We start from the raw sequence: 26,567 nt of genomic DNA, 5'->3' as shown, positions 1-26,567 counted from the left end.
AGAGGGAGAAGGGTTTGGCCATAGTCTACCACGCTGGCCACTTGGCTTGGCCTTGGCTTGGACTGACAAACTTTACAAACCTTTGAACACATCATGGAGAACTCTCATGCAGGCATGCGGGTTTCGTTACGATGTTTTTAAAATGCGCATAAGACGGAAAAGTTCGAGGTGCGTGTCCGAGATCGAACCCCCGATTTCCTGAGTAGAACGCGAACGTCTTTACCACTAGGTAATCAAGGCATTTAGGTATACAGAATCATAATTAATCCTAATTAGAACTATTTTGGAACGGAAAATAATACCGTACAGAAATAGAAATTAATTTTACTATTGAAACAATCCTCTGTCAACAGACGACGACGTAGGTAGGTATTTCGATATACCAATATCTGCACTATTGGCTGCGGTATTAAAGTAATTCGATTACGTGACATAGTTGGGACGTCCCTGCGTAAAGGTTCATTTCCATTGGTCGATAAAGTCGAGTCCATCCTGGGTGCGGCAGATAAGAGATTTCTGAAACGTTGTTGAATTTACCTACCAGTGTACGGTCATCTTGACCGGATTTTTGATTGGCTTATTTCAATATTCGGACGTGTACCCTCAGACAAATTGACTGGGGAATAATCGATGTTCTAGAAATGTAATGCTGGTCGCTGGAGACACCTCTTAAGAATAAAGCAAACTGCACGTCGTACAAACGTCCTAAAACTCAAAGAACTGAAAATAAATCAAATGGGTTTCGTCGCTTGCGAATTCAAAAGTTCTTTGAGCATATTACGAGGAAAGCCTGTACCATCGAACACCTCGTGGTACAAGCTCAAGTGAAGGGTACACATCCACGTGGTCGTTTCCCAACTAGGTGGACGTACCTACTTAATCCGTTCCGCAATGAACACGTCTGTCTTCTTTATGTGCACGTAATGCCACCAACAGAAATCGCTGGAGGGAGATCGTACGAGTGAAGGAGAATTCACAGTCAAGTTCCCGACCACACAGCCGAGAGTGAACAATTGAGAAGAAGAATTTCCATCCAAATTCATTTTTTCATTATCATTTTTTCATCTGCTAGGAGTGCTCGCATCCTGTTTATCGACTGGCTCTATAGATAATGAAATGAACCGAAAAGAGGTTCTGAGACGGTCAAGCGGCTTGACGTCAAGCACGTAGGTTTGATTTGCTTGATCAAGCTGCTTGATGCTTGTTCGTACCGCCTAACAGTCGATTCTTTTTCAGGATTTTTTTAAAAATTTTCTCTCCAAAAGAACCATCCCCGTACTTTAGTACTTATTATGAAAAAAGAATTAGCGAAATCGGTTTAGCTGTTCTCGAGATTTGCGATCAGCAACACATTAAGCAATTCATTTTTATATAATATAGAGATTTTTAATTAATTGACCAAAGCGTTGGATTTGTTTACAGCTTTCATTCCATTAACTGTCTCCCCCAGTTATAGCATTAATTAGGTAAATTAATGGCGATAAATATAAGGCCGAGCCTGTGTGTTCGAAGTTTAATTACTGAAGTTCATTTAATTTATGAAACTTCCATTATTTGAATTTGAATATGAAAGCGCAGGGAATACGTTACGGGTAAAATTATTGTAAAAAAAAACTTTGTGTATCCTTTACGCGGGATTGAAGTACCAAACTTCTTTGACGTTGTGGCAGATAATTAGGCACGATTTAATCTATACTTATAACATTACTAGACGATGCTCGTGACTTCGTCCGCGTGGTTTCAGGTTTTAAAAAAAACCCTTGCGAACTTATTAAATTTTCGTTATGTTTCCGTGATGCAAGCCATCTCTGTACCAAATAAATGCTGCCCGCGACTTTGTCCTGTTGGATTTTTTATCTTAGTTGGTTTGTTGGTTTGTCCTTCAATCACGTCGCAACGGAGAAACGGATTGCCGTGTTTTTTTGTATAGTTGTATAGTTAGTATAGTTATGTGGGTATAGTTTAAGACCTCGAGAGTGACATAGGCTACTTTTTATCGCGGAAAATTAAAGAGTTCCCGCGGGATTTTTAAACCTTAATCCACGCATACGTAGTCGCGGGCATCAGCTAGTCTAAAATAATTCATGAAACCATTGTAAACAGGTAGTCTACAAAGTACTCAAAGGCCTACTTTATCTTTGTGGGCATGCGTTTGCATAATGCATTCCTAACGAGACATGAATTTGCATAATGAGCGCTGCCATGTTGCATAAATATTTAGTTTTCGTCAAAGATTTTACAGTGGCGATAATTTTTTTATTTTTAGCTTTTAGGCTTCGAAACTCTTACTGGTTTCAGGTAATAAAATAGTCCTTATCAGTTTCAGATAGCATAAAAATGAAAAACAATTTAATCTGTTATTTATTAATATTAAAATGTACCCTTTCTACTACCTCAAATTCCAGTTTTTAGCAACATTTATACCTTTTTCGGCTTATCTTTAGGAGGCACTTTTTTATTGAGGAAACTTGTAAATTTCCAGGTGCTTGTAAATTTATTTTATACCTACTTAAACATTTTATAAATGCCGTGAAGTTTCGTAAAATCAGCAGTTCCTTCTTATGAACGCTTTTTCATACGAAAGAATACGTAATTTAGTGACTCGGAAATTCTCTCGGACTTTTCCGACCCGAATCTTGAATCAAAGCGCGTCATTATTATGTAAGACGGACTTTTAAAAGTTAAAAACTTTTCTCATAAAACGGCATACAAATATTGGGATTGAATTAAACGTATCTTTTCAATATTACATAACATACATAAAGTTTTCTTTTTATGCCTAAATAGGATTATGCTTCGATATTATGAAAGTTTTTAAAGCAATTCAATTTCAAGCTTATTTGGTTTTTGTTCATTTTTAAGTACAATAGTTTTTGATTTAAAATGTTAAAAAAACACGTTTCGCCTTCTTTATCGATGTTTACCAATCGAAAAGTTTGAAATAATAATTATGTCCAATAGCAATCTATTTTTTACACATTTATCTTTCAATCACGCCGCAACAGAGGTATGTATCGACGTGATTTTTGCATGGTTATAGTTGAGAACCTGGAGAGTGACCAGCTGGCTACTTTTATGGCTGGAGTGGCTACTTTTAACCCGGGAAAACAAACAGTTTTTGCGCGATAGCGATCTATTTTTTACTATCTTTTAAAGCGTCCTTAAATAGTGCACTGTTCTGTATCATCATGGTCAGTGTCTTATTCCTCCTGGCAATTTTTTTCAAATTACCACGCAAGTGAAGCCGCAGGTAAAAGCTAGTAGGTAATAAATTACACTTTTTGATTGTCGTTTGTTGGATTTATAAGATATGGTGATAATTTTTACGCGAACTTAAAACTAAAGCTACACTTTGTCTAAAACTAATATATTTGCAGCCGAAACGAGTCGGCTAGTTTTTAATATAAAATTAGTTGTTATTAGGTGGGAGAGAATTAAAAGAAAAATCATTAACGACTAGAAATTCAAATTAATTTATTTTCAACTATAAATCGCTTCAGTATTTACAATTTAGGTACCTAGTGAGGTAGGTATATACAGTAGCCTGATATGAGTATGTGAAAGTATTTAAAAAATAGTTAAGTTGCGATTGACATAAGTCATGGATCTATTTAGAGCTTTCAGCTTAGGGACTTACCTTTATAATAACTCATTAGCTAAGGATTTTTACCTATTACAATATTATTGCTAATTTTTAAACCAAATAAAATTGATAGGATTTCAACCATTTAATGTAAAGATATTAAACTCTCTCTAACAAACTTTAGATCTCCCACTAAGAAAGGATTTTGAGAAATTTCAACATCCATACGGACGAAGTTGCGGTAAAAAGTTAGTACTGGTTTAAAAAGTTTTTACCCATTTTGAACTTTTTCACAGAGAACTTAATTATTAAACGACAGGCAATATTTATTCGTTCTGATAATAATTAAAGGTAAGTTTAAGTTGATTCAATAACCAAATTGGAAATATTAAGCACTATCATAAGGCGGCGATTACACCTGTAAGTTTTGCTCACGTAAGTAGCTTACGTGATTAATTAATTACGGCAAAGGTAAAAGGTCACTAGTATGGAAACCATACCCGCGGCTTCAAATACGGCTGATCTACACTGACATAGGTCGCGTTGTTGTAGTTCACGGGAATCACGAAAAAAAATCAAGTAATTTTTATATCATGAAAGAAAAACCTATTGATTTTTTCAATGTTTGATAACTTTTCTCCCCATCGATTTTGAATCAAATATTAATATACAGAAAGTTTACAATATTATCTTTGATTTAAGATTATTTTGGTTCATGTCCGCAAAGCGGGTCAATTATACCCGATTACCTTTACTACTGTAAACACTTTCATTTTCATTAGTTTTGTTGGAAAGTAAATACGTAAGCTACTTACGTGAGTAAAACTTACAGGTGTAATCGTGGTCTTACATAATCCAAAGTCGAAATAAAATAAAAAGATATAGAAAAAATCATTGGATGACCTCCCGAGACCCAAGTTTCAAAGATTTCGTTCTACAAACGATTCACGGGGAATTTACACAAGGCGATGAATCACATGCTTGATCTACCAACACTAAAAACTAACTTAGCTACGTAAAATCGATCAGAAACAATATCACTGATTGGTAACATTGGTTATTTGGTAACATACATAAAACAGCAATAATCTTATTTTCGAGCCAAAAAAACTTAGTTTTCGTACATTTTGTCCCGAAAATAAAAAAGAAAAAGAAAATTTAATTTCTTGTATTAACTCTAAATAATATTAATAATATATGTTAGTTTACAAGCTGCTATAATGCAAATTAACACTTTTTGTGAAGTATATTATACTTAAATAAAATTAGTTTACGAGTAGGTATGTTCGGGTTATTTGTGGTTCTAGCTGGCATATGAGTATTTTCAAAAAGTACGAAAACTACAAACATTATTTTTTATCCAAGTTAGGTACATACATAGGTATATGTGCAAACCATTAGTTGACACTTTAATAATTATGTACAAACTTTACATTATGTACATTCTTAATAACACACCGTAAGTACCTTTTCAGGGTAAACTTATTAATAATTAGGAGGCAAAATAAACCAACTTTCTTCTATGAGCAAAGTATACGTAGGGTTTGGCCTTTTGTTTTACCCCGATGAGGGCAGTCTATGAAGGTCGTTTTGGTACAAAAATCAAATAAGTATTTCAGTTATTATTTATTATTGAAGTATAAATAGGAGTTTTATTTAAATCACTTCTTTGTTCGATGTAAAAGGCTATTATAATAAATTTATTCTTTTAGTTGTTCCTTATCTTTCCGTTACAACGTGTTTTTAATGTTAACAATTTCCAATACCTTTCAAACATTCTAGCAAAACCTAGATTATATTAGCGTTTGACCGGTATTTACTTATATATAAATTCTACAACTAGTTACTACTTACTAGGCATACCTACTTAATACGATAATAGGTAGGTATATCTATACTTGATTTATTTTTATCATCATATTATAAACCTCTGCAATTGAAAAGTTTCTTAAGAATATATATAATATAATTATTACATTATTTACATAAAGATATAACTCTGTATTTATTTAGTCCTTAAAGTATAATATTATGTACCACATATTTAACCGCGAGCTAGCCCTATCTGCTGTATTTAAATTATTACTAAAACTAAATAAAGCTCTTTTGAAGAGGCAACATTGTATCAGGGAACCGCTTCATACATTCTTCCCTTCGATCTTACCACACTTAGCTAACGGTAAATAGATTCTTGAAATAAGTTTGGTCTAGGGCCTTCTAAGGGCCTACCCACGAACATTCTGCTGTGAGTCAAACCTGAGCGGCACCGTGAGCGGCAAAACCAAGGGTATACAAATATTTCAGCATACCACACGCCACAGGGGTCGGTAGATAGGCTTCGCCTGAATCGACGCTGCGCTCATGGCGCCCCAAAGGCGGGGGGTGAAATGATATTCGTCTTTCTGACGTGATATTATAATAACTGTAAACATATTTCATTGTAATTTTTTCAAGATTTCTAAAAATAATTAAAATCACAAATAACTATACATTTTAAAAATTACAAAAATAATCATTTACTCCGACTTTATTTTCATAAGGTACTTTAAATATAGAGTCAAACAGACAAATTCTATGTGTGATGAAGGTTACGAGTTAGTGCGAATCGTGAATTTATGTATGCGGCTAGCCGTGCAAAGTTAAATACGTCGATAGTAGAGATATACGTAGATATAGTACCTATTCCACATAATGAGATATCTACCTATACTACCTAGTATTCGTCCGTACTCCGTAGTTTGTTTTGACGCTATCAGCAAGCTTCGCAAGAATCACTTCCTTCATCTCGCCTGGAATTTGCCTTAGTTTGAACGAACAAGCTTAAAGCGAATACCACAGAGACGAAAATCCACGTTGGCACGTATCAATATCGTAATATGTATTAGATACACGAAATTATTTACCGAAACCAATACATATGTTGGAATGCTGCTACTTAGTAGATTTATGACTCCTATTCCCACCGCTGAAGATCTTGATCAGCCTCACGGCAGGTGCCTCGAATGCCAGCGAGATAGCGAACGATGCCAGGAACGCCATAACTGCATACCCGGCGTATATTGCGAGCTGAAATTATAAGCAAAGAAACTCTCGTAGATAGTAGGTACATTGTAAGCTGAAGAACAGTTTATGAGATCGGCAACCCAATTTCTGACACAAAACACTGTTAGGGGCGTCTTTTCTAAAAATAAAATAAAGTTATCCGAACTTTAACCGTATTTATATTAAGTAGTTGTATTTGTGTGTATTTATATTAAGGCGAGTCACCGATGCTAAGCGGAAAAAACTGGTTTGCTAGATCAAATGTTTTAGGTATTTACTATTAAATAATGGCCTTGCTAAAAAAATACAATATACCTAAAGACATTGTCTAAAGAATGTGCTACTTTGATACACAATAGGAAGTCCTTCACTCGATCAAATAAAATCTTGAAATAAGCCGAAATAAAAGTCTAAAACGAATTATTTAATACTGAAATTTCTGACATGGCAAATAATTTTTATATGGAAATATTTGTCTTTAAGTACTACAGAGAACCTGCTAAATTTTGGTTTTCAACAGGACTTCTATAATTTATTAAATTCAAATTTAACGTTTGAAACACAGAATTTGAACGTTGCCAAGCGGTTTACTTCAAAGCCGCGCTGCCCGCCTCGGTGACTCGCCTTAAGTAGTTGTACCAGTTCCGCACTTGCAAACGTGAATGCCTCTTTTTATTTTGCTTCGCATTTTAGGCACTTATGCTAAGTAGTGGTAATACAACTCTTTCAGATTGTAAATAAGACGCGTTACTTCACTTCGGCTCTGTGTCAATGAGCCTTGAGGCCTTGAGCTTAAATAAATTTAGAAGTACTTTGCTCGAGTATTTGTAAAAAGTATTACATATTGTAATACTTTTTACTTTAAAAAATGTCTAGCTGAGAAAAGAAAATTCTTTTACGAGTATGAAAGCAGCATTTTGTAAATTTGATCTTCGCATTTAGCGCCTGAAAACGGTCTGTTCTGAGCTTGAAGGGGTTTTTAACAGCCAATCCAGCCTTTATTGCGAGCCTTGAAATTAAAAGTGTTTCTACTGTTCAATTTACATTTTAGAAACCTTTACTGAATTCTTGAAAATGTTAGCGTGCTGTTCATTGCATAAAAATACTTAGATAGGTACTACGACACTTCCCACGTAAGTTATATTTATATACAACTTTTCAATAGAGCATTCTAAGCAGTTGTAACGATGTTTTACGCCGTCCTTTTTTGAAAATACGACATTATACTTAGTATATTACGCAACGGGTTGAGATAACAATGCACACCCGCATGTCACCCATGCTATCTCGCACCGGGTTAGCGCGGCGGCTGTGTGGGTAGAAGGGGCGTCGCGTCCCCATCCCAATTGCTATCTCAACTTTTCGCGTACTATAGGCACTTTAGCATGTTCTCAATCTCTGTTACTTACAACCATTGAGTTTTGCAGATGCAGCGGTCCGTCAAGAAGGAATGACGTGTACATCATGATGGTGGGATGGACTAGGTAGGCGCAGTAGGTGAGCCGACTGAGAGGCAGCAGGCCACGGTACGAGAGCGCAGAGTTGACGAGACCGCCATAGCCGCAGCAGCATGATATTGCTATCCACGCCAAAGCCACAGCCCATGCTAGAATATACAAAAACGCTTTATTATATCAATAGGTCAAGTACTGAAGGGGGAACCGGAATCGCAAAGCTTGTAACAAGCTATTTTCTAACCTATTTAAGTAATTTCCCTTTTAAAGCAATACCTAAATACAAAGTGTAATAATATATCAGAAGTATGAGAGGTTTTACCCTGTGCAAACAGCAGAGCTAAAGTAAATCGCAGCTTTCGAAAACACATTGAATACAACAAGCATGCCTCTCGTTGGTTGTAAATCCAACTTATCCAACCAAAACAATCTTATTCGTTGGATAAGTTGGTTATAATTTTTTGATGAATGTTTTACTCATTCGTTAATAAGTAACAACATTATCATTGCCAGAGTTGCACTAGTTGTGCGAGACCCAAAATTTTATAACATACGTACCCACATTTATACAAATAAACAAATAAACAAATAATTTAAACTGAATACCAATTGTTAGAACCTCAAATATACTCGTACCGTTGAACTTATTTGAGCCTCAATAGCTCAACGGTTGAGGAGCGGACTGAATTTCGAAAGGTCGGCGGTTCAAACCCCACCCGTTGCACTATTGTCGTACCTACTCCTAGCACAAGCTTTACGCTTAGTTGGAGAGGAAAGGGGAATATTAGTCCTGATTAGCATGGCTAATATTCTTTTATAAAAATAAAAATAAACTTATAGACGTATCTATTATTCTATGGATTATTTTAATATTTTAATTCAGTTTTAATTCTAATGAAATTATATCTACGCTGTTCGAAAGCCGACAATCGACTTAAAATAACCAGTAGAAAGCGATCATTTCTGAGTAACCTGTGGTTTCAATGTAGGTAATATATCGTAACAAGTTAAACACAATGGCATTCAGTCGTATAGTTGCCAATCAGTCGCGCCGTTCAAGCAAAGCCTTATAATAGTAGAAGCCAAGTAAGATTCTATGTGTTTCCAATAAGTAAACGCATAGGCAAACTAGCTTAGTTCGCGTGCATTTAGGTTTTCAAAAGATCTCGATGAAATTTTTTGTTCCGGTACTAGTAATGCTTGCATGGAGCATCAGGAGTATGCTTTCCAACGATGTATCATCTCTCATACTCAACTCTGAAATCAAGCATTACTACTACTGGAACACCAGCCTGTCCACACACAGATGTTCCGGTAGTAGTAATGCTTGCATGGAGCATCGGGAATATGGTATTTCCTTAAATACAGCTTTCCAACGATGTATCATCTCTCATACTCAACTCTGAAAATCAAGCACCGTAGACGATTTTTTTTACCTGTATGTCCAACGCTGACGTAAAAGGCCGTAGGCCACACTTCGAAATAACCATCCACCATGCCGAAGATGAGACTGGTTATTATGACCAGCGACGTAGGCCATCCAATAGCTACCACCCAGTAAGGGATCCGGACCTGACATCTGGTTTTATGAAGGTACCACCCTACCATCATTCCTGAAATAGAAAGTTTCAGTTAGGTACACATTTTTAATAATAATTTAAATAAACAAGAAATTTCCCTTGGCTATGACCAATAATTTACTTTGTGTATACTAATGTAGGTACCTAACAAAAGTATGTCTAAAATTTATTTATTTTTATTTATTTTATATATAATCAGAACTGCAGTGCCACTTACATTAATTACATGGTACATGATATAAGTCCCGCAAATTGCTATTGAGCTGGAACCATGTCTCATTAACATCGAAATGACGTCATTTTGACGTCAGCCGAAATTAAAATATACCATCAGCTTCATCTCGAAACTTCAGTCTAGTGCTGACACCATTAAAATGGCGGGCACGCGCATTAGCAATTTGCGGGACGTATAAATTATATAAACACAAAAAAAAAACAAAATAAGTACAAAAAGATAACACAAATAAAAAACTAGGATTTTGAATAACAGGGTCATAAATGATAGCCTAAATCGTGCTCGAACATTTCATATTATTAAAATCTGGGCACGTTAAATTACGGAATTTCAGGAATAAATGTTTTCTTGGTATAATTAATTATTCTCATTGTTTCGCAGATGAAATATTACAGTTTTTAGAAGAAAATTTTCATTTCATGAAGAGTATTGTACGTGTAATCAAGCTTTTTGTTTTTGGTTAAAATATTAGACTACTTATAAATTTTTTGGTACAGTGATATTAAACATGTATTTGATATTTCTATCTCCAAATAATAGAAAAAAAAGCGCGTTTTGATCCAAAACTGTCTCGAAATTTGAGTTCAAGTTCTTTTCTTCTTCTTTTCTTACTTGGTGGTTTTTTGTAGCACAATGCACTATCGCTTGCTATTTTAGTCAAGTTGCTATTCACGTCTTATCATAGAGTGAATCAAACAATGAGTTTTCGAAGATTCTCACAAATTGCGATGATAGTGGACTAACTGATGCCCGCGATTTCGTACGTGTAGATTTAGATTTCAAAAAATCCCGTGGGAACTGTTGGGTTTTCCGACATAAAAAGTAGCATACGTCACTCTCCAGGTCTTAAAACATGTAAAAAATCACGTTGCTCCATTGTGAAAGTGTGTGTGTTGTTGTCTTCAATCACAATTGAACACAACAACACACACACTTTCAAATTTATAATATGGGTAATGATACAAAAATACTGAATGTAAGCATAATATACCAACTTACCGACTAGATAAGGACCGATGCGTGACCAAGGCTTGTCGTAAAGGGGGTCGAACATTTCGAAGGGCTCTTGTATCCGAGCTTTATATTGGTGCCACACCGACACGTAGATAGTGGTTGCCCACGAACTAACCATTACCAGAATCAGGGTCACCATCGCGAACCTCGTGTGTCTAAAAATATAAAGGTTTATTAGAGACAAAAAGCTAGCCCTCAATTTACGCTCAACATTTTTGTTAATAATTAAAAAAAAATAAGTATGTAGACCTGCTCTAATGGTGCTCAATAAAATTTTCAAAAATTTAGCCAGCGTTCTTGGTACTATTCCAAGTAGCTATTTTTCACCATTATCAGACCGCACTCACTTGGTCCTTGGATCCGAAAGCTATAAGTACTTACCGCATAACTTTTATATCTTATGAGAGATTTATAATAGATAAGAATTTATGCGATGGCAACAGAGGTGTTTTATGAATTTTAGGCCGTGGCACTAAGTACTTTATTGCTTCGTAACAAGAGTCCTGAACCGTTAACAATTTAAACGTCTTTCGGAGTGACTTTCTATCCCTGGAATATCTACTTATGTGCCTGGATGTTACCTACTAAGTATTCTGTGCTATATTACCACATAAAAATTATCTATTTTGATAACGATAACTTAGATACTTACTTTACAGATATCAGTAACAATATTATACCGACGACGTAGAATTGCGTGTCGTTCGCCATATACCACGACCATACCATACACATGTCCTTTTGCGGAAACAGATTGTTTATGTACAACACGTTACGCCACCAGTACTTGGCACAGTTGATGTTGTCGAAAATAGCCGGCTCAAAGACCGTGTGATCGTGAGTATAGCGTAGGACCAACTCGTTCAGGCCGATAACAAAGGCATAAGCCGGGGTCAATCTAACTACACGATAAGAGAACATGACGAAAAAGGATCTCGTCATTCGAACGATTTCTGGCTTCGAGTAACCCTTCGCCGACGGCTTGTCGAGCAAATCCTCGTAGAAAGACTCTTGACTTATAACAGATACTGATAATGCAGAGTTCGTGTATCCGTTTACATTTTTATTTATTTCTTTGTCGACTTGTTCGGGCTTTTTGGCATTTTTTCTTCTAGCCTTTTTTTCTTCGCTCCTCAAGAATAGAACCGTTACAAGCAAGCCACTGAAAAATAAAACAGTGAATTAGTAAGGTTTTCTAAAGCTCAAAGTACATTGCGTGAGAGTCGAAGCAAAGTGACTCTTACAAAATCGTTACAAAGTAAATTGAACTTTATCTACTACGCGAAGAACAAATATTATTGGACAAGTCGCGCCGCGCGTCGCTTCAATTTATTTCTGTAACAATGTGCCATAAGCTTCTAAGCATTAATATTTGCGAAATGTACCATTATTGTAAAAAGTGTAAAGATTTACCTTATAAAGAAGAATGTGTCCACACAGTAGGACGCGTTGCCAACTGATTGGTACAAAAAGTTCCGCTCAGTCACGACGCGCATTGTTTTGTTGTCGGCGATGTAGAAAATCGTCAAGTAGGTGTGCACCATTATGACCCATAATACAGACATGAACCTAAAACATTTATAGGCATGAATAATTTGGGATTCCCGTGAATTGCTGCTGCTGGTTACGTCATGAAATTTTTAACAAATTGTAAATATCAATAAGCATAATATTTCTACGCAAAAAAATAGAAGCACCGGGTAGGATTATTTTTATTATTCCTCAATTAGACGTGGTAAGTGTGCGAATATACAGAAGCGAGATAACTTATTTTACATCTTGTTTCACGTCTAAATCGCAGGTTACTGCTAAACCTCTCTTATAAGACCCGCTAGAGATTCTAGGTAGTTTTTAATTAGGTATAACACTAAGCGAATTTATTTTGTAGTGAACGTTTAGTAGAAAATGTAAATAAGAAATGCGCAGTCAGTTAGTCGTGTCCGAACTAGCTCTTATAGATCCTCTTGCGCTTTTACAACTTCAAACAATATTATGTTATGAATAAAAGATGTAGTCGTACCTCATGCCATGTAGACAGGTAAGTGCACCGTCGCTTGGTCGTTGTGTGCCAAGAATCGCTCGACCGTTCGATAGGATTGAGAACGATAATAAGATTTCCGACCACATTCCTGTAATGAATAAAACCTTTGAACTATATGACATTAAGCTACGAAAATTACGGAGAGCTTCAGTCAAATAGAGATGGCATATGGTCGTAAGTAATACCTGCGGGAGGCATACGAGCCGCCAGAACAGCAAGATAAGAGCAGTTGCAGCTGCAATGAAGCGCATTTCATCAGTATTTTATTTCTGTCTAAGTACAATTAAATTCAAACCAAAGGATGTTTTAATATCTACTGACTAATTTAATGTAATTTATTCTTGTCTCACCACAGGGTTCCCGTCGAATGTCTCGGTCTTTGAGGTCTTCTTCAATATTTTCAGTACTTTGTTGGGGGTTGGGCTGCAATGTTCCATAAAAATTAAATAATTATGAATTCTGTAATTTATTCAATATAATTCTGCATTTTTTAAACGTCCCAGTCTCGGGTTATAATTTCCGGTTTTTAATAATTTTTAGGTTTGTGGACTTAAGCCACGGTTAGCACCACTAAAGTAATAATACTAATATTAATAAGTAATAATAGTAATAATATTAATTAATAAGTAATAGTAAAAGACGTAATTCTGTAAATTACGTCAAACTGCAGCCCGTGACGTAGACGGCGCGTATCTATTAGCTACACGCCGTCTACGCACGCGTTGAGCGTTAGGTTGAAATCTGAAATTTCACTGTAAGTACCTACCGTCTGGTCGTTCGAGAATGAAACGAATAGAAAACGCGACCGAAACGTGTCCAACGCAGAGCCTAGAAAAGCTCCTCGGAGCCAATGAGCGCGAATGTTTTATTTTATATTTTAAGTATACAGAGAACGCAACCTCAAGAATACGCATATACAAGGTTTTGCATGAAAACAAAATCGTAAAATGTTGGCGGGGGACATGGGAGAATGCTTTGTTGTGATTGGTGGATTCCAAAGTAACGTAATCCAGGCAATGTCCGGAATGAGCGTACCGAACGGGCGTAGGCCAACTTTTATGCTAAGCAACTGCCCAGAGGCGTCTCTAGGCCTTGTGGCGCCCGTGTGCAACCAGTACCCTGGCGCCCTTAGTCTAGTAGGAGCAGGGTCAAAATGGAATACTAATAGTTATAATATTTTCAAACGGAAATTCGGATGCAAATGGTGCAATTTTAAATGATGATTTTAAATGATGACGAGCGCCGGCATCGACGCATCTTTGGAGGTGTCGCACTAGAGGGCGCTCGGCGCCCCCTTAGACCCGGCGCCCGTGTGCGCCGCACACCCTGCACCATAGGTAAAGACGCCTCTGCAACAGCCTATAAGCTTGGCGATCAGGGGTGTCCAACTATTAGGCATAGGTGGTGGTTTTATTGTATTTTTTTATTTTATGACATTGCTAAAACGAGAAAGCCCTATATCACTGGCTCAAAGTCTATAAATCTCAAATTTTAAAGCCGCGCTCGTTGGCTCTAACGCTCGCCACAACTTATGTGAGCTACATCAGATACGTTTCTGTCGCGTTTTATATTTGTTTTATCTATAAACAACCAGCACGGTATGTATATAAATAAAATTATATAATATAGGGTACAAGTTTGTAATAAAGTTGAAATGTTATACCAACAGTTGGCTTGTGGTTGTTGTTGGCAACTTCGAGGTCCTTCTGCTCGTTGTATTGATACCGTCGTTCCAAGTATCCTTCGTAAATAGAGGCTGCCAGCATCCATATCGAAACTATTAGCATTGCCGTTCTGCAAAAATACAATTTTAAGTTTTGGATAGAGGCAGCTCCATTACATTGAAATCCGTGATATTCAAGGAACAACACACTTATTTTGCAATTTTGTAATAGGCATTCCGAACCAGTGCAATGGTAGATAATCTTTTTAACCGACTTCAAAAAAAGGAGGAGGTTCTCAATTCGTCGGAATCTTTTTTTTAATTTTTATATTTTATGTATGTTCCCCGATCACTCGAAGACGCCTGGACCGATTTTGAAAATTCTTTTTTTGTTTGAAAGGGTATACTTCAAAGTTGGTCCCATTTAAATTTGGTGAAGATCTGATGAACATCTTCGAAGATAGATACTGGAACTCCTCAACGGATAAGAGTAAATTGCTCGCGATCAGTGTAATAGCTTGGTAAACAGTAGATTTTTAACCAGTCATAGCATAATTCCATGGGGCCACTAAAAATTGTAAAATAAATTTTTTTTACAAAAAAAATAAAAACCGACTTCGATACACAAACACTAAAAATTGAAAAATAATTTAATTTATTACCGAATATATTATGTATACAAGAGTTAATATAGTTCCATAATAATATTTTTTGGGGTCGGTGCCAATGAGGTGCCATTGTGGAGTCTGTGGAGAAAAATATGAAGTCTAGACGATTCGCGCAGCTAAAGCTAATTGACACCGGCACCAAAAAGTATTATTATGGAACTATATTAACTCTTGTATACATAATATATTCGGTAATAAATTAAATTATTTTTCAATTTTTAGTGTTTGTGTTTCGAAGTCGGTTTTTATTTTTTTTGTAATAACGATTCAAAAGCACTTCCAAGAGTTTATTTGAATAAAAAAATCTATATTATTCTATACAATTTTATTATAGACTCAACAGATCCTCTGAAAATCTCCTGTCGGAGTGTCGGTCCATCGTGTAGTAGAATGTTAGTTTAATGTGTTTTGGAGGATCTGTGGGCTATTTCGTGGTGGTTATTCGTATTATTTTCTTTTTTGTCCATAGTGCATGATGCACGCAGCATCATACAGATTTACCTATTTTTAGGGGATTCTAGCTAATTTATCTTCTAGTACCTTATATTATGTTACAAAAGTCTTCCTGAAAGGTAAGTCTAATAATAATATTTTTAGAATGCACTGGCCAGAGGAGACACGACAAAAGTCCTCAGAGGTTAAAGTGCACGTACTTAGTCATATTTATTGTATGGGGCTTATATTTATCGTTATTTGTACAACAAAATAAAAATAACAGAAATACAAAGAAAACAGTAGCACACAAAAAGTGGCCTTATTCGCTTATGGGCTGATTACACCTACCGAGTAGTGAAGCGAGACAGTAAAATGTCACTCGGCCGACACAGTGCTGTGGTGGCCGTTTATACGTATTTCGAAATTGCGCCGAGCACTCGTAAGTGTTTATACCAACCGAGTACTCGGCCGAGGACACTGACTTGCCACTGTACTCGTTAGGTGTAATCGTACCATTAGTAGAGAGCTGTGTTATTTAGTCCAGGCACCTTTGGATTAAGAAAACAAAAGCAAAACCTTCTGCAGTCTGCAAGTACTCGTAGTGCTTAATTAATTTTAATTTTGACAGCAGTGCCAGCAATGCGCTTTATATCATAAAATGTCTCAGTTTCGCCAACTTAAAATAATATTTCCTAAACTAAGTACTGTACAAATCATGCCCACGTAGAATAGTGCCAAGAATTGTGTTTGCTTTGCCGCGCTGATTATTATCTTTACTTGCATGTATTATTTATATTTTTTTTATTCAGGTACAACGTAAGTCTTGACTGCGATCTAACTTGGTGATAAGTGATGATACAGTCTAAGATGGATGTGGGCTAACCTTGAAGGGGTATGGCAGTTTTAATTAACCCTCAATCAGTTTCAAGGCATCGTTCGGGAAAGCTAAAACGCAGTACGGCTTTGCGGGTAGCTTTTTGTGGTGACTATAAAAAAAATCTAGCCACGGCGAAAACCTACCACTACATCAATCTGGAGACAATTTAAAAATTATAAATACTTATAAATATTTACAAAAGAGTTCTCGGAAGTCAAAAGTTGCGAGTAAATAAATACCTACCCTACCTATGCCTACACTATAATTTGAGAATTTCGTGTTTCTTTTCGAACCATTTTGCACGAAATCACAAATCACTCACGTAAGGGACGTAATATTAGATTTCTCGTGTTACGAGTTACGACTGACAAAAAAGCTGAAAAAATGGGATCAGTAAAATAAAGCTAGTGTAAACCGTCACGTATTAACCCGGAAAAAATATCCAGTGGTATTTAATTCACAAAAGCTTAATTTAAGTCGCACATAAGTGATTTTTTTTAGATAGGCTTGAGCTTGACAACAATCATGTCTAATAAAAATAAATGATGAAATGTGGGTTAGATGGCGCTTACCTAGAAGATACCTACTTATGCACGCTTGCTTTCTAAGGTCTCGTTCCTACGGCAACATCCTGCTCTGTGCAGGAGGGATTTTTAGCAGAGTTCATGAGTATTCTGTTTACGAAATCCTGCATTCAGGATGCTCGTATGAAATTTAACCTCGTACGAAATTTTAATGGTGGTGTTTTGGGTTCGAAATCCAAGCACTAATGAAATTAGTTAAATAAGGTAGTTATTTTGAAATCACAGTCATCAGACACTTTAATATCTCTATTATAGAAGAGCGCTCAGTCAAGTACTTATCTTTTATGGAAAGCTGCAAGAAAACCAATCAAATCCCTATCCGAAAATAGATTATTACCCTGAAAACTGCTTACCCAAGTATATGTAGCTTAGGATCATTGAGTACATTGTATGAGCCGGGGACGGGGCGGACGTAGAGGGTGGAAAACGCCGCCTCTATCCCGGCGATAGCTGCTCGGTTTGACACAATTTCCTCCGCTGCATCCAGGAGTATCTTAACCGCATCTTTGTTGCAGGAGGCTGGCACGCATTGACCAACCAACATCGGCCTAGTCTGTGAAATAAATTATCAGGTCATTTTTAAGGTTCCATGAGTCCGAATGAATAAACGGAACCCTAATAGGATCACTCTTGTGTCTGCCTGTCTGTCTTGCTCCAAATCTACTGGAATCGGTTGCAACTTGGTACACATAATATGAATGTCTGTAACTCAAACACGGACGTCTAATGTAAATGATAACGTATGATGATAATTATTATTGCAAATTAAGTCGGAAAAAATCCTCACCCGTGCGAAGCCGTGGTGAGGATTTAGTGTGTCATAGTGTATCATCGCTAGTGTATCATAATCATAATATTCATTCATACCTAAAAGAATTCTGCAAGTAGGTTCTAATAGAAAATCATCAAATGTTTTGTTTTTGACATAACATTTTTAGTGATCCGTACCCAAAGAGTAAAACAGGACCTCCACTAAGACTCCACTGTCCGGCCATCTGTCAGTCGGTCTGTCACCATTATCTGTATCTCATTAACCGTGATATACAGTTGAAATTTTACAGATAATGTATTTCTATTGCCGCTATAACAATAAATACTAAAAAACAGAATAAAATAAATATATAAGGAGGCTCCTATACAATAAAAGTGATTTTTTTGCTCATTTTTATAGATAATGCTTCGGAACCATTGCTGCGCGAGTCCGACTCGCACTTGGCCCGTTTTTGATTTCATTTAAATTAAAACGCCAAAAATCTCGAGGCAAGTACAAAAAGTAACAAAATTATAGTCAAGAGTTAGTTATAGAATGTGCGCTGATAGCTGTAATGAGCTTAAAACTACAGAAAAAGCTCCATGAGCCTCTTTAATTTATAGGTTGAAATTCCACTTAACTTACAAAACAATGGAAACATCGTAGATTTACAATGATAAGAGTCAATAATATGTTCACTAACTATCAATTTTCATATCATAATACCACACACACTCTACTAGGCCGGAAAAACAATCATAACTGTGGTGATTCAGACCCTAAATGGCTTTCGCTAGCCGATAATGGGGTAATTAAGCTCCTCGAATAGCGACTCCTTTCATAAGTTACCTACTCGCTGGAACCGTACGAGTATAATATTATTGTGAGAGTGGTACATAGTACCTACGTATAAAAATTAAAGCTCCTCACATATTAATTGGGTATTTGACTCCAATTTTTAATTACTTTATTATAAACTAGAGTAAAATTAATGACGTTAACTGAAAAAACTAATTAAATCGATCAAATAACAAAAAAGTTACAAGCATTTAAATATTTCTGATTAGACAGAGATAGCGATACAGCAGTTTGACGTCACACCTACTAATGCCATAGTAGCTTCGTGTGGTTTCATACAAATTTTCGTTTTGCGAGAAAGGGATGGAAGACCCTCCCACTCCAAAATTAAAATGTCTGTATCTTTGCAAATCTTTGTTAGATTTTAATATTTTTTTCAGTGTACGTCATTATTTTTATCCTAGTTTATAATAAAGTAATAATATTTATCAAATTCAAAAGTAGGCAAATACCCAATTTTCCCAAAAATAAATGCATATTTTAAAATTTAACAAGAATTTTGAATTTTAGCTTAAAACAAGACACCATTAGTTCCGCATGCCTCACAACGGTGATGGTACCAATGACGAAGATATGCAGAAACAATTGTGAGATGATCTGGAGACACCCTCCCCCCATCTTCAGCCCTCTGAAAGGACGCCGGACGGGTTCGGAACTAGTAGGGCATACTCTGACTAACTCGTGAGTTTAGCTATCAGATATTCATACTCTTACTGTTTTATAGACGTCCAGAAAAGTTTCAGTCTGAGGCGATCCCGCGCGGGATGCGGGACGTACGGGAGATAGCGTATATCCTGACTTAACACATGCTTAAATGTGTTTTTACTTTTTCCACGCGGATGAAGTCGAGGGTATCATCTAGTAACCCAATAAAATGGTGATGGAAATTAAAATAGTTCCTCATTTATATGACACAGTATGCGATCGGTTTTACAATAACATTCTGAGGAAAATAGCAATTTACTGCGCAAAGTGGGAGAGAGAAATTTCTTAATAAACTGAAATCAAGAAGCAAGAACTGTTTACAAATAGGAACATTGCTTCCATATTGCTTCATAAGCCACATTCACATTGGATATTTTGTTTACAATTTCTGTTTTCAGCACAATAGGTAACATGCGGTGAACACTGAACAGCAGTGATGCACTTTCAAGAAAATAATTTTAATATTAAAACATCCGAAAAGCGAGCGTGGTTGTCTGAACTCTGAAGTGACAACTGAGATTGTGACATAGCTTGGTGCTTGGTGCCTTGTGGTCTTGTTATCCAGTCACTTTGTGCCTCAAATGTTTTGCCAAAATATTCATTGTTGTACCAAGCGGTACCTAGTTTAGTATTTAGAAAATGTGTCAAAGTGAGACTAGAATGGCGTTAGTTGGATGTCGTATCATGTGCCAAGAACTTTATAATATGTACCTTCTGTGCTACTAGTATACTTCAAAGAAAATTGACAATAAATAGAATACGTTTCATGCGAATTGCAGTAACCATATACCATAGCTGAGCTGTGAGCATAGCACTTATAGTAAGTACGCTAAAGGTTGAAATGGCAATAGGGGAGCCACCGCACTAGCCCGGTGTGAGCGAGCGCGGGTGAGGTGCGGGTGTGCGGGGCGTCCTCCCGTCTCATACCCTGATTGCCATCTCGACCTGTCGCGGACTACACCTACTCTACATCTATTTTGTATCAAATGATATGCACACACGAAGAGTAATGATTATAATGAATAGAAATAAATAAGTTTTATTAATGTTGCGTGTATAAAGATTTTTTCCGCGGAAATACTCTGGGAAAAAATCGTATTTTCAGTAATAAAAATTGCGCCTCTTGCGGCTTTAACAGCTTTTGCTCCAACTGTGGATCTTGGGACCCTATGCTTTTAGGAAGGATATTAAGAAAGTTTTGTCAACAGAATCGGCAATAACAAGCAATATTCGTTTTTTGTTCTGTATCAAGGCGAAGGCGAAGCTTTTACATAAAGAACTTTCAATGGCAGATTCATCTCTTAGCGGGTTCGCAAGAACTTTTAATACAAAAGTTCCGTGATATGTATAAACCAAGTAGCCTCTCAAGAGGGTTATTCTATACGTCGATTTATACAATACATGCTCAGTAAATAGGAGTTTTAAAACTTTAATAGACAGCCTGTCTATTTTTCAATTAATATCTTTGCCATCTATCATCTAACTTTTTTCGACATCTTCGGGGTTTCGCATCCGAAGGGTGCCAACGGAACCATATTACTAAGCCTCCGCTGTCCATCTGTCCGTCCATATTTCTATCACCGGGCTATAGGTAGAGAATGGTGTTTCTTTTGCTGCTATAAAAATAAAACGTGATATACCTAGACTATAAAATATATCACGCGGACAAAGTCGCTAGCAAAAGCTGGTATGTTTATTGAAATGCTTTTTTGTACCTGTGGTATATGGTCTCCATCGACGGTCAAGTTGATCTTGGCCACGTAGAAAGTAGTTGGGAAGGGGGGAACTTGCGCGTAGTACTGCTTGAGCTGTAGATCCCGACATGCGTTCAACGACCCCAACCAGTATTCGTTGCCAAACAGAATGTTGGGGGTGTATTGACCCGATGCATCGTATACTGAAATAAAGAAAAGTACAAATTATAAGATTATGCATGTTCGATTGATGGTTTGTTATCTAATCAAGAGCAGATAACTCTCATCTTTATGACAATGGCACTGAAACGGACATGCATGATAGGAACAAGTATGCTAGAAGAGGTGTACCATACAAAATAACAGTTATTTTTGTGCCAATTCGAAGCGCCCCATCAAGCGTACCGGGAATCATAATTGACAGTTGTCTCATCACTAGCATTTAGTTCCGACCTAATATGACCTAAATAAACTCTTTCTGAAAGTAGCACCTAATAAAACGTTTGTGAAAAATCATCAAATCACTTTTCAAGATAATTGCAAACATACTACATAATATGATTCGGGTCGAATACATTACTTTTTTTTGAAGTCAGATAAAAACTTAACTTTTCAAGTTAACAGGATCTCAAGTGCGATCCGTTTATATGAATTCTCACGTTTCTCATTTCAAACACGAATGATCCTTTTCGCTTAACCGCCTTTTAGTTGAACGACGACTATATGGAAATACATCGAAAAGTCGCTGAAAATGCCGAAAAGTTTTTGAAGCTTCGTAAACTGTTTGCGAATAGCGTTGTGATACTGTTTGTTTGAATATTTCATTCCCAACTTCAAACACAAAGTTTGATGCGGGTCACGAATTAACATGTTTTCCAATTCTAACATGAATTTAACAACCAAGGGTCACTGGTAGAGATCTCTTAAAAAGATTTTCTTTTTCTCCTTATTGTTCAAACTCTCTGGTACAATTAAAATATAAATAACTTAAATGAATAAAATTTGCTTTTCAGTTTGTTTGTCTTTAACTTGGTCATTTCCGCTTGATGCCAAACTCACGTAACGGTAAGTGGTAATGTGATGTGTGTGTCCGACCGAACCTTCGCCTTCGGCCAAAAGAACCAGGCTTCGACTTTGGCCAAAACAGGCCTAAGTTTCGGCCAAAGCCGAAGATTTCTAGCAACAAGCAACCGGCTTCGGCTGAAGGTTGTAGCATAGCCGATTAATCGGCTTCTGCCTCGGCTTCGGCCAAAAATCGATCCTTGAGAGATCCCTTAATGTAGGTGCGTGATTTTTACATTTTACACTACAATAAAGAGTACTTAAACAAGGTTACATCATGAGTCGTAACTTGTAAGTGCGAACACTGCATAAGGTTATAAAATTTCGATTAAAGCTGCGTATTTTGTGGTTTCACCATAAAATACAACGGTCCATAAAGTACGACTACTACGGGCAGCATATTTTAAAACGCTACGTTAGTTATTGTTTAAAATTTATACACGTGATGATTTAACGATTAAAATAATTTTGCCTCGAAATACTCGATCACTGCTGTTGTTTATACTTTAAATATTATCATCATAATATTGCAATGCGATGAGTTTTTAAACAGTTTCAACTTCTATTGAACCGAATTTGCGAAACTTTTACGGGTCATTACTTGACAAAGTAATTACGGTAACAATGTAAACTCTCTAATCTTTATGCTGCAGCCACTTAAGCCACGAGGACTAAAGATCTGCTAATCAGCAAGGCTACTAATACTATTTTGGGTTGCTGCTTGGTTGGGTTGTGCACTAGATCCGAATTTCGTTTTTCAAAGCCGAGAATATCTACAATTCGGAAGCATTTTTCACGGACAGAATTAGATAACCACAATATTACTTGTATGAAAGCTTTCGCACTGCGTTCGATCTGAATCCGAGCCGTCATGCGGGTGGTGGTGGTGACAAGCAACATCCTTCTAAAATGGATGTATTGTAAAATTGACATCAGGCTTCGATCCGAATTTTCTTATCTAGTTATTCTCACTTCTATTGGTGGGTAGGTATATACACTCATAGTGTAGCCTGTGTAGCTCGTGGAGAACTTCAACGGATTTTTTTCCCGATGAGTTCCCAACAAGTATCTAGTTTCGTAGCAATGGAATATTCGGACTGTTCAGAAAATCTGTGCGGGTCAGTTATTTGTACGTGCCTACTCGTAAATGTTGAATGTTGTGGTGTAAGCGCAATTTTAAATAAAATTCATTAAAAGTAACGAATTCAGAAATCTGGAATAATAAAAATAAAACGCTCTTTTTTAGGTGGCTATCATAAAACTAGAATTTTAGTTTACAGTTGAATATAAAAAATGAGTTAAAAGTTTAGTATTTTAGAAAATCATTTTCATGGTCATGGATTGTCTTTTGGATGATTTGGTAGAGCGATTAAGCGCAATAAGCTTATAGACGAACTTTCATACTTTCACCTCCAAAAATCTTTTCTTTGTGAGGTTTGTGAGTCATAGGGAACGTCATAGGGAACCTACTGTCAAAATTACAAGTTTCTAACCCGCTGCGGCTAATACTGTGCATTGATAGAACAGTCAGTCAGGACAAGTTAAAAGTTAGTTAAGGATATGTAAAGGTTTATGTTAACCAATGTTACTGAACTTAGAATACATTACATGTACACCTAAATTAAGTATAACGTGTTTTAAATTTAGAATTTAACACATCAGCAACGTTCAAAATTAATAAGGGAGTATTCTAAAGAACAGTCGAAGCCCCATTATTAATTACATTCATATAGACTGTCGCGCGTCCCGGTTTAATAAAATTTTGTCTCGTCTTTAATATTTCACGGAGATTCATGACGACAAACGACGACGGAGCTTCGTCGTGAACTCTGATTACCGTAATATGGCTGCAATATTTCCCACGTTATTGCTGCTATTATAAGACTTGTATAGGTGGACCAGAATCTCATGAAAAATATTGAAGTAAGTAGGATTCCGGAGTTAGCAGCGCTGTAGCTTGTGAGTATCTTGTGTACATAGTGCACTGTGGTGAATATTGTTGTGAATTATTAATATTCTATATTTCTAATAGGTACCTACTACTACGGAGAAAAAAAAATGACTTTATACTTTGCCGTAAGATTTTTTACACCTTTATTACCTGTTAACTCCCACAGCCACCATGATTCAAACAAACATCCAAACAAACGTTCCTCCCAGTGTTGGGGACAATACGCAGAGAAACTTTCAGCTTTTATAAAATAAGGAAGGTCTGGCACGCGCTGGCTCTTAGGCCAAAATCTTGTAAATACGCTTGGAACTATAAGCTGTCGTCGTAATCTTTGTGTATCTATAAATAATTCTATATAATCTTATAAAATAACGAAGGCCTGGCACGCGCTGGCTCTCTCTCTATATTAAGTACTAGCTGATCCCCGCGGCTTCGCCCGCGTAGATTTAGGTTTTTAAAGATCCCGTATAGCCTATGTCACTCAGGAATAATGTAGCTTTCTACTGGTGAAAGAATTTTTAAAATCGGTTCAGTAGTTCTAAAGATTACCCCCTACAAACAAACTTAACGACATCGGGCCGTGCAGCAGAAATCGTAATATTTTAATTTCGCCATAACTTCAAAACCAAACGTCCAATTTTAATCATTCAAAGACCAAATATTATCTCCATAAACTGTTCTTAGTGATGAAATCATTTATTTTGATAAGGATTAATAGCATGAGTAAAATAAACGCGTTTAAATGTAGTCCAAAAAAAATTCAAGATTTTTAAATAAAAAAATGGTTGCTGTGCCTCACTCGACATAGATGGGTATAGTGTGTCGCGGACTTTTTTGTAGATATTTATAAGATCTACAATTAATTAGAACATTTTATGGTTCTATCTTTTATAGTTTAGGCAGCGTACGCAAAATAAGTAACTTTTCTGGTTGATTTTTTACACCTTGTGTCCGAAAAACCCAAATATCTTACGGAACCCTATTTTTTTCCAAAATAAAATATAGCCTATGTTACTCATGGATAATGTAGGTTTCGAATGGTGAAAGAATTTTTAAAATCGGTCCAGTAGTTTTTGAGCCTATTCAGTACAAACAAACAAACAAACAAACAAACAAACAAACAAACAAACAAACAAACAAACAAACAAAGTTTTCCTCTTTATAATATTAGTGTAGATATTTAATATAGCAGGTTACGTATCCACATTGTACATTTATCATTTATATGATACAACGGAATAACGTAGCACATATTTTATACACCCTTATCAATGTCCGACCGGTAAGTGATGCTGGTAAAGTAGTATCTTCTAGGGGAGCTCGGTGTATTTTTCGACCATTGCTCGACCAAAAATGACATATTTCTTTTCATGGTTCAGCTACTCGATTGTGGTAGAGTGACAGCTACAATATCACGGTCGCAATCACCTCTGATAGGTTCACGCTCGCTGACTATTGACTACAATGCATTGTTGCAACAAGAATATCACAAATTCAGCCAATGAGATTGAGATTGTTGAGTGTAATTGAAATTGTAATAATGATTGATGCAGGTTTTACGAAATCTTGTATCTGTACCCTAAGGGTGTCAAAGTACACTAAGCCTCCGCTGGCCGTCCATCCGTCTATCTGTCAGCGTATCCGTTGTATCTCGTGAACCGTAAAGGTAGAGAGTTGAAATTTTCACAAAATGTGTATTTCTATTGCTGCTATAGCAACAAATACTTACTAAAAATTTCAAAGTAGCCTAATTGAAAGTGTTATTTCTTGTACAATGGTACGGGACCCTCCGTGAGCGAGTCCGATTCGCACTTGACAGCTGTTTCTTTGTTATGCAATCAACGACCTTTATACAAAACTACCAAGACGGGCTCATTCCAAAAAAAAAAAATTGCGAGCTGCAACTCATTTTGGCTTAGGTGCAACTTGATGTCCAGTGTAATTTCGACAACTTTATACTAGGTACGTGATTTGTGTTTGAAAAAGGCCTAATTTTGTGCAATACCTACAATGAGTGCAATACCTCAATATTTATCATACTTACCCATGACCATAATGTATTCGAATGGGTATAAAAAGTTACCAATGCAGGCGCACTATAGAATGGGGTCGGCCTTACAACAAAATTGATTATGCTGGGCAAATTGGTTTTGATGTGATTAATTTGAATATGCGTGATATATGAATATTAAAATGGACCTATGTGTGAATTTTGGATATGTTCTCATGCTTTTTGCAGTATTTCTAGTAGATACCTATAATTATGTGTTCTACCTACCAACCTAAAGACGAGTTCTGTCGTCCTAATTTTACAATACCTGACGGCAAAGCTTACACTATACGAGGAGAAAGCTTTTCTCAACATTTACT

The 26,567-nt window shown here is 36.4% G+C and overlaps 1 protein-coding gene across 1 annotated transcript in view; it reads right to left on the bottom strand.

Moving 5' to 3' along the window:
* Positions 1-3,457: 3,457 nt before the first annotated feature.
* Positions 3,458-26,567, bottom strand: part of LOC117996897 (nose resistant to fluoxetine protein 6-like) — a 65,949-nt gene continuing 42,839 nt past the window's right edge. Inside the window, exons 3-13 of the mRNA XM_034985036.2 lie at positions 21,206-21,387; positions 17,530-17,729; positions 14,617-14,743; positions 13,300-13,372; positions 12,929-13,037; positions 12,322-12,477; positions 11,561-12,070; positions 10,894-11,063; positions 9,516-9,692; positions 8,035-8,231; positions 3,458-6,649 (exon numbers count right to left, since the gene is read on the bottom strand). Of these exons, the coding sequence (XP_034840927.1) occupies positions 6,515-6,649; positions 8,035-8,231; positions 9,516-9,692; positions 10,894-11,063; positions 11,561-12,070; positions 12,322-12,477; positions 12,929-13,037; positions 13,300-13,372; positions 14,617-14,743; positions 17,530-17,729; positions 21,206-21,387 (2,036 nt within the window). The 3' untranslated portion in view covers positions 3,458-6,514. The remainder of the gene's footprint in view (positions 6,650-8,034; positions 8,232-9,515; positions 9,693-10,893; positions 11,064-11,560; positions 12,071-12,321; positions 12,478-12,928; positions 13,038-13,299; positions 13,373-14,616; positions 14,744-17,529; positions 17,730-21,205; positions 21,388-26,567) is intronic.

This window comes from Maniola hyperantus, chromosome 4 (assembly GCF_902806685.2).
Source record: "Maniola hyperantus chromosome 4, iAphHyp1.2, whole genome shotgun sequence".
In the NCBI taxonomy this organism is placed as follows: domain Eukaryota; kingdom Metazoa; phylum Arthropoda; class Insecta; order Lepidoptera; family Nymphalidae; genus Maniola; species Maniola hyperantus.
This window is presented reverse-complemented; position numbering and strand designations above follow the sequence as displayed.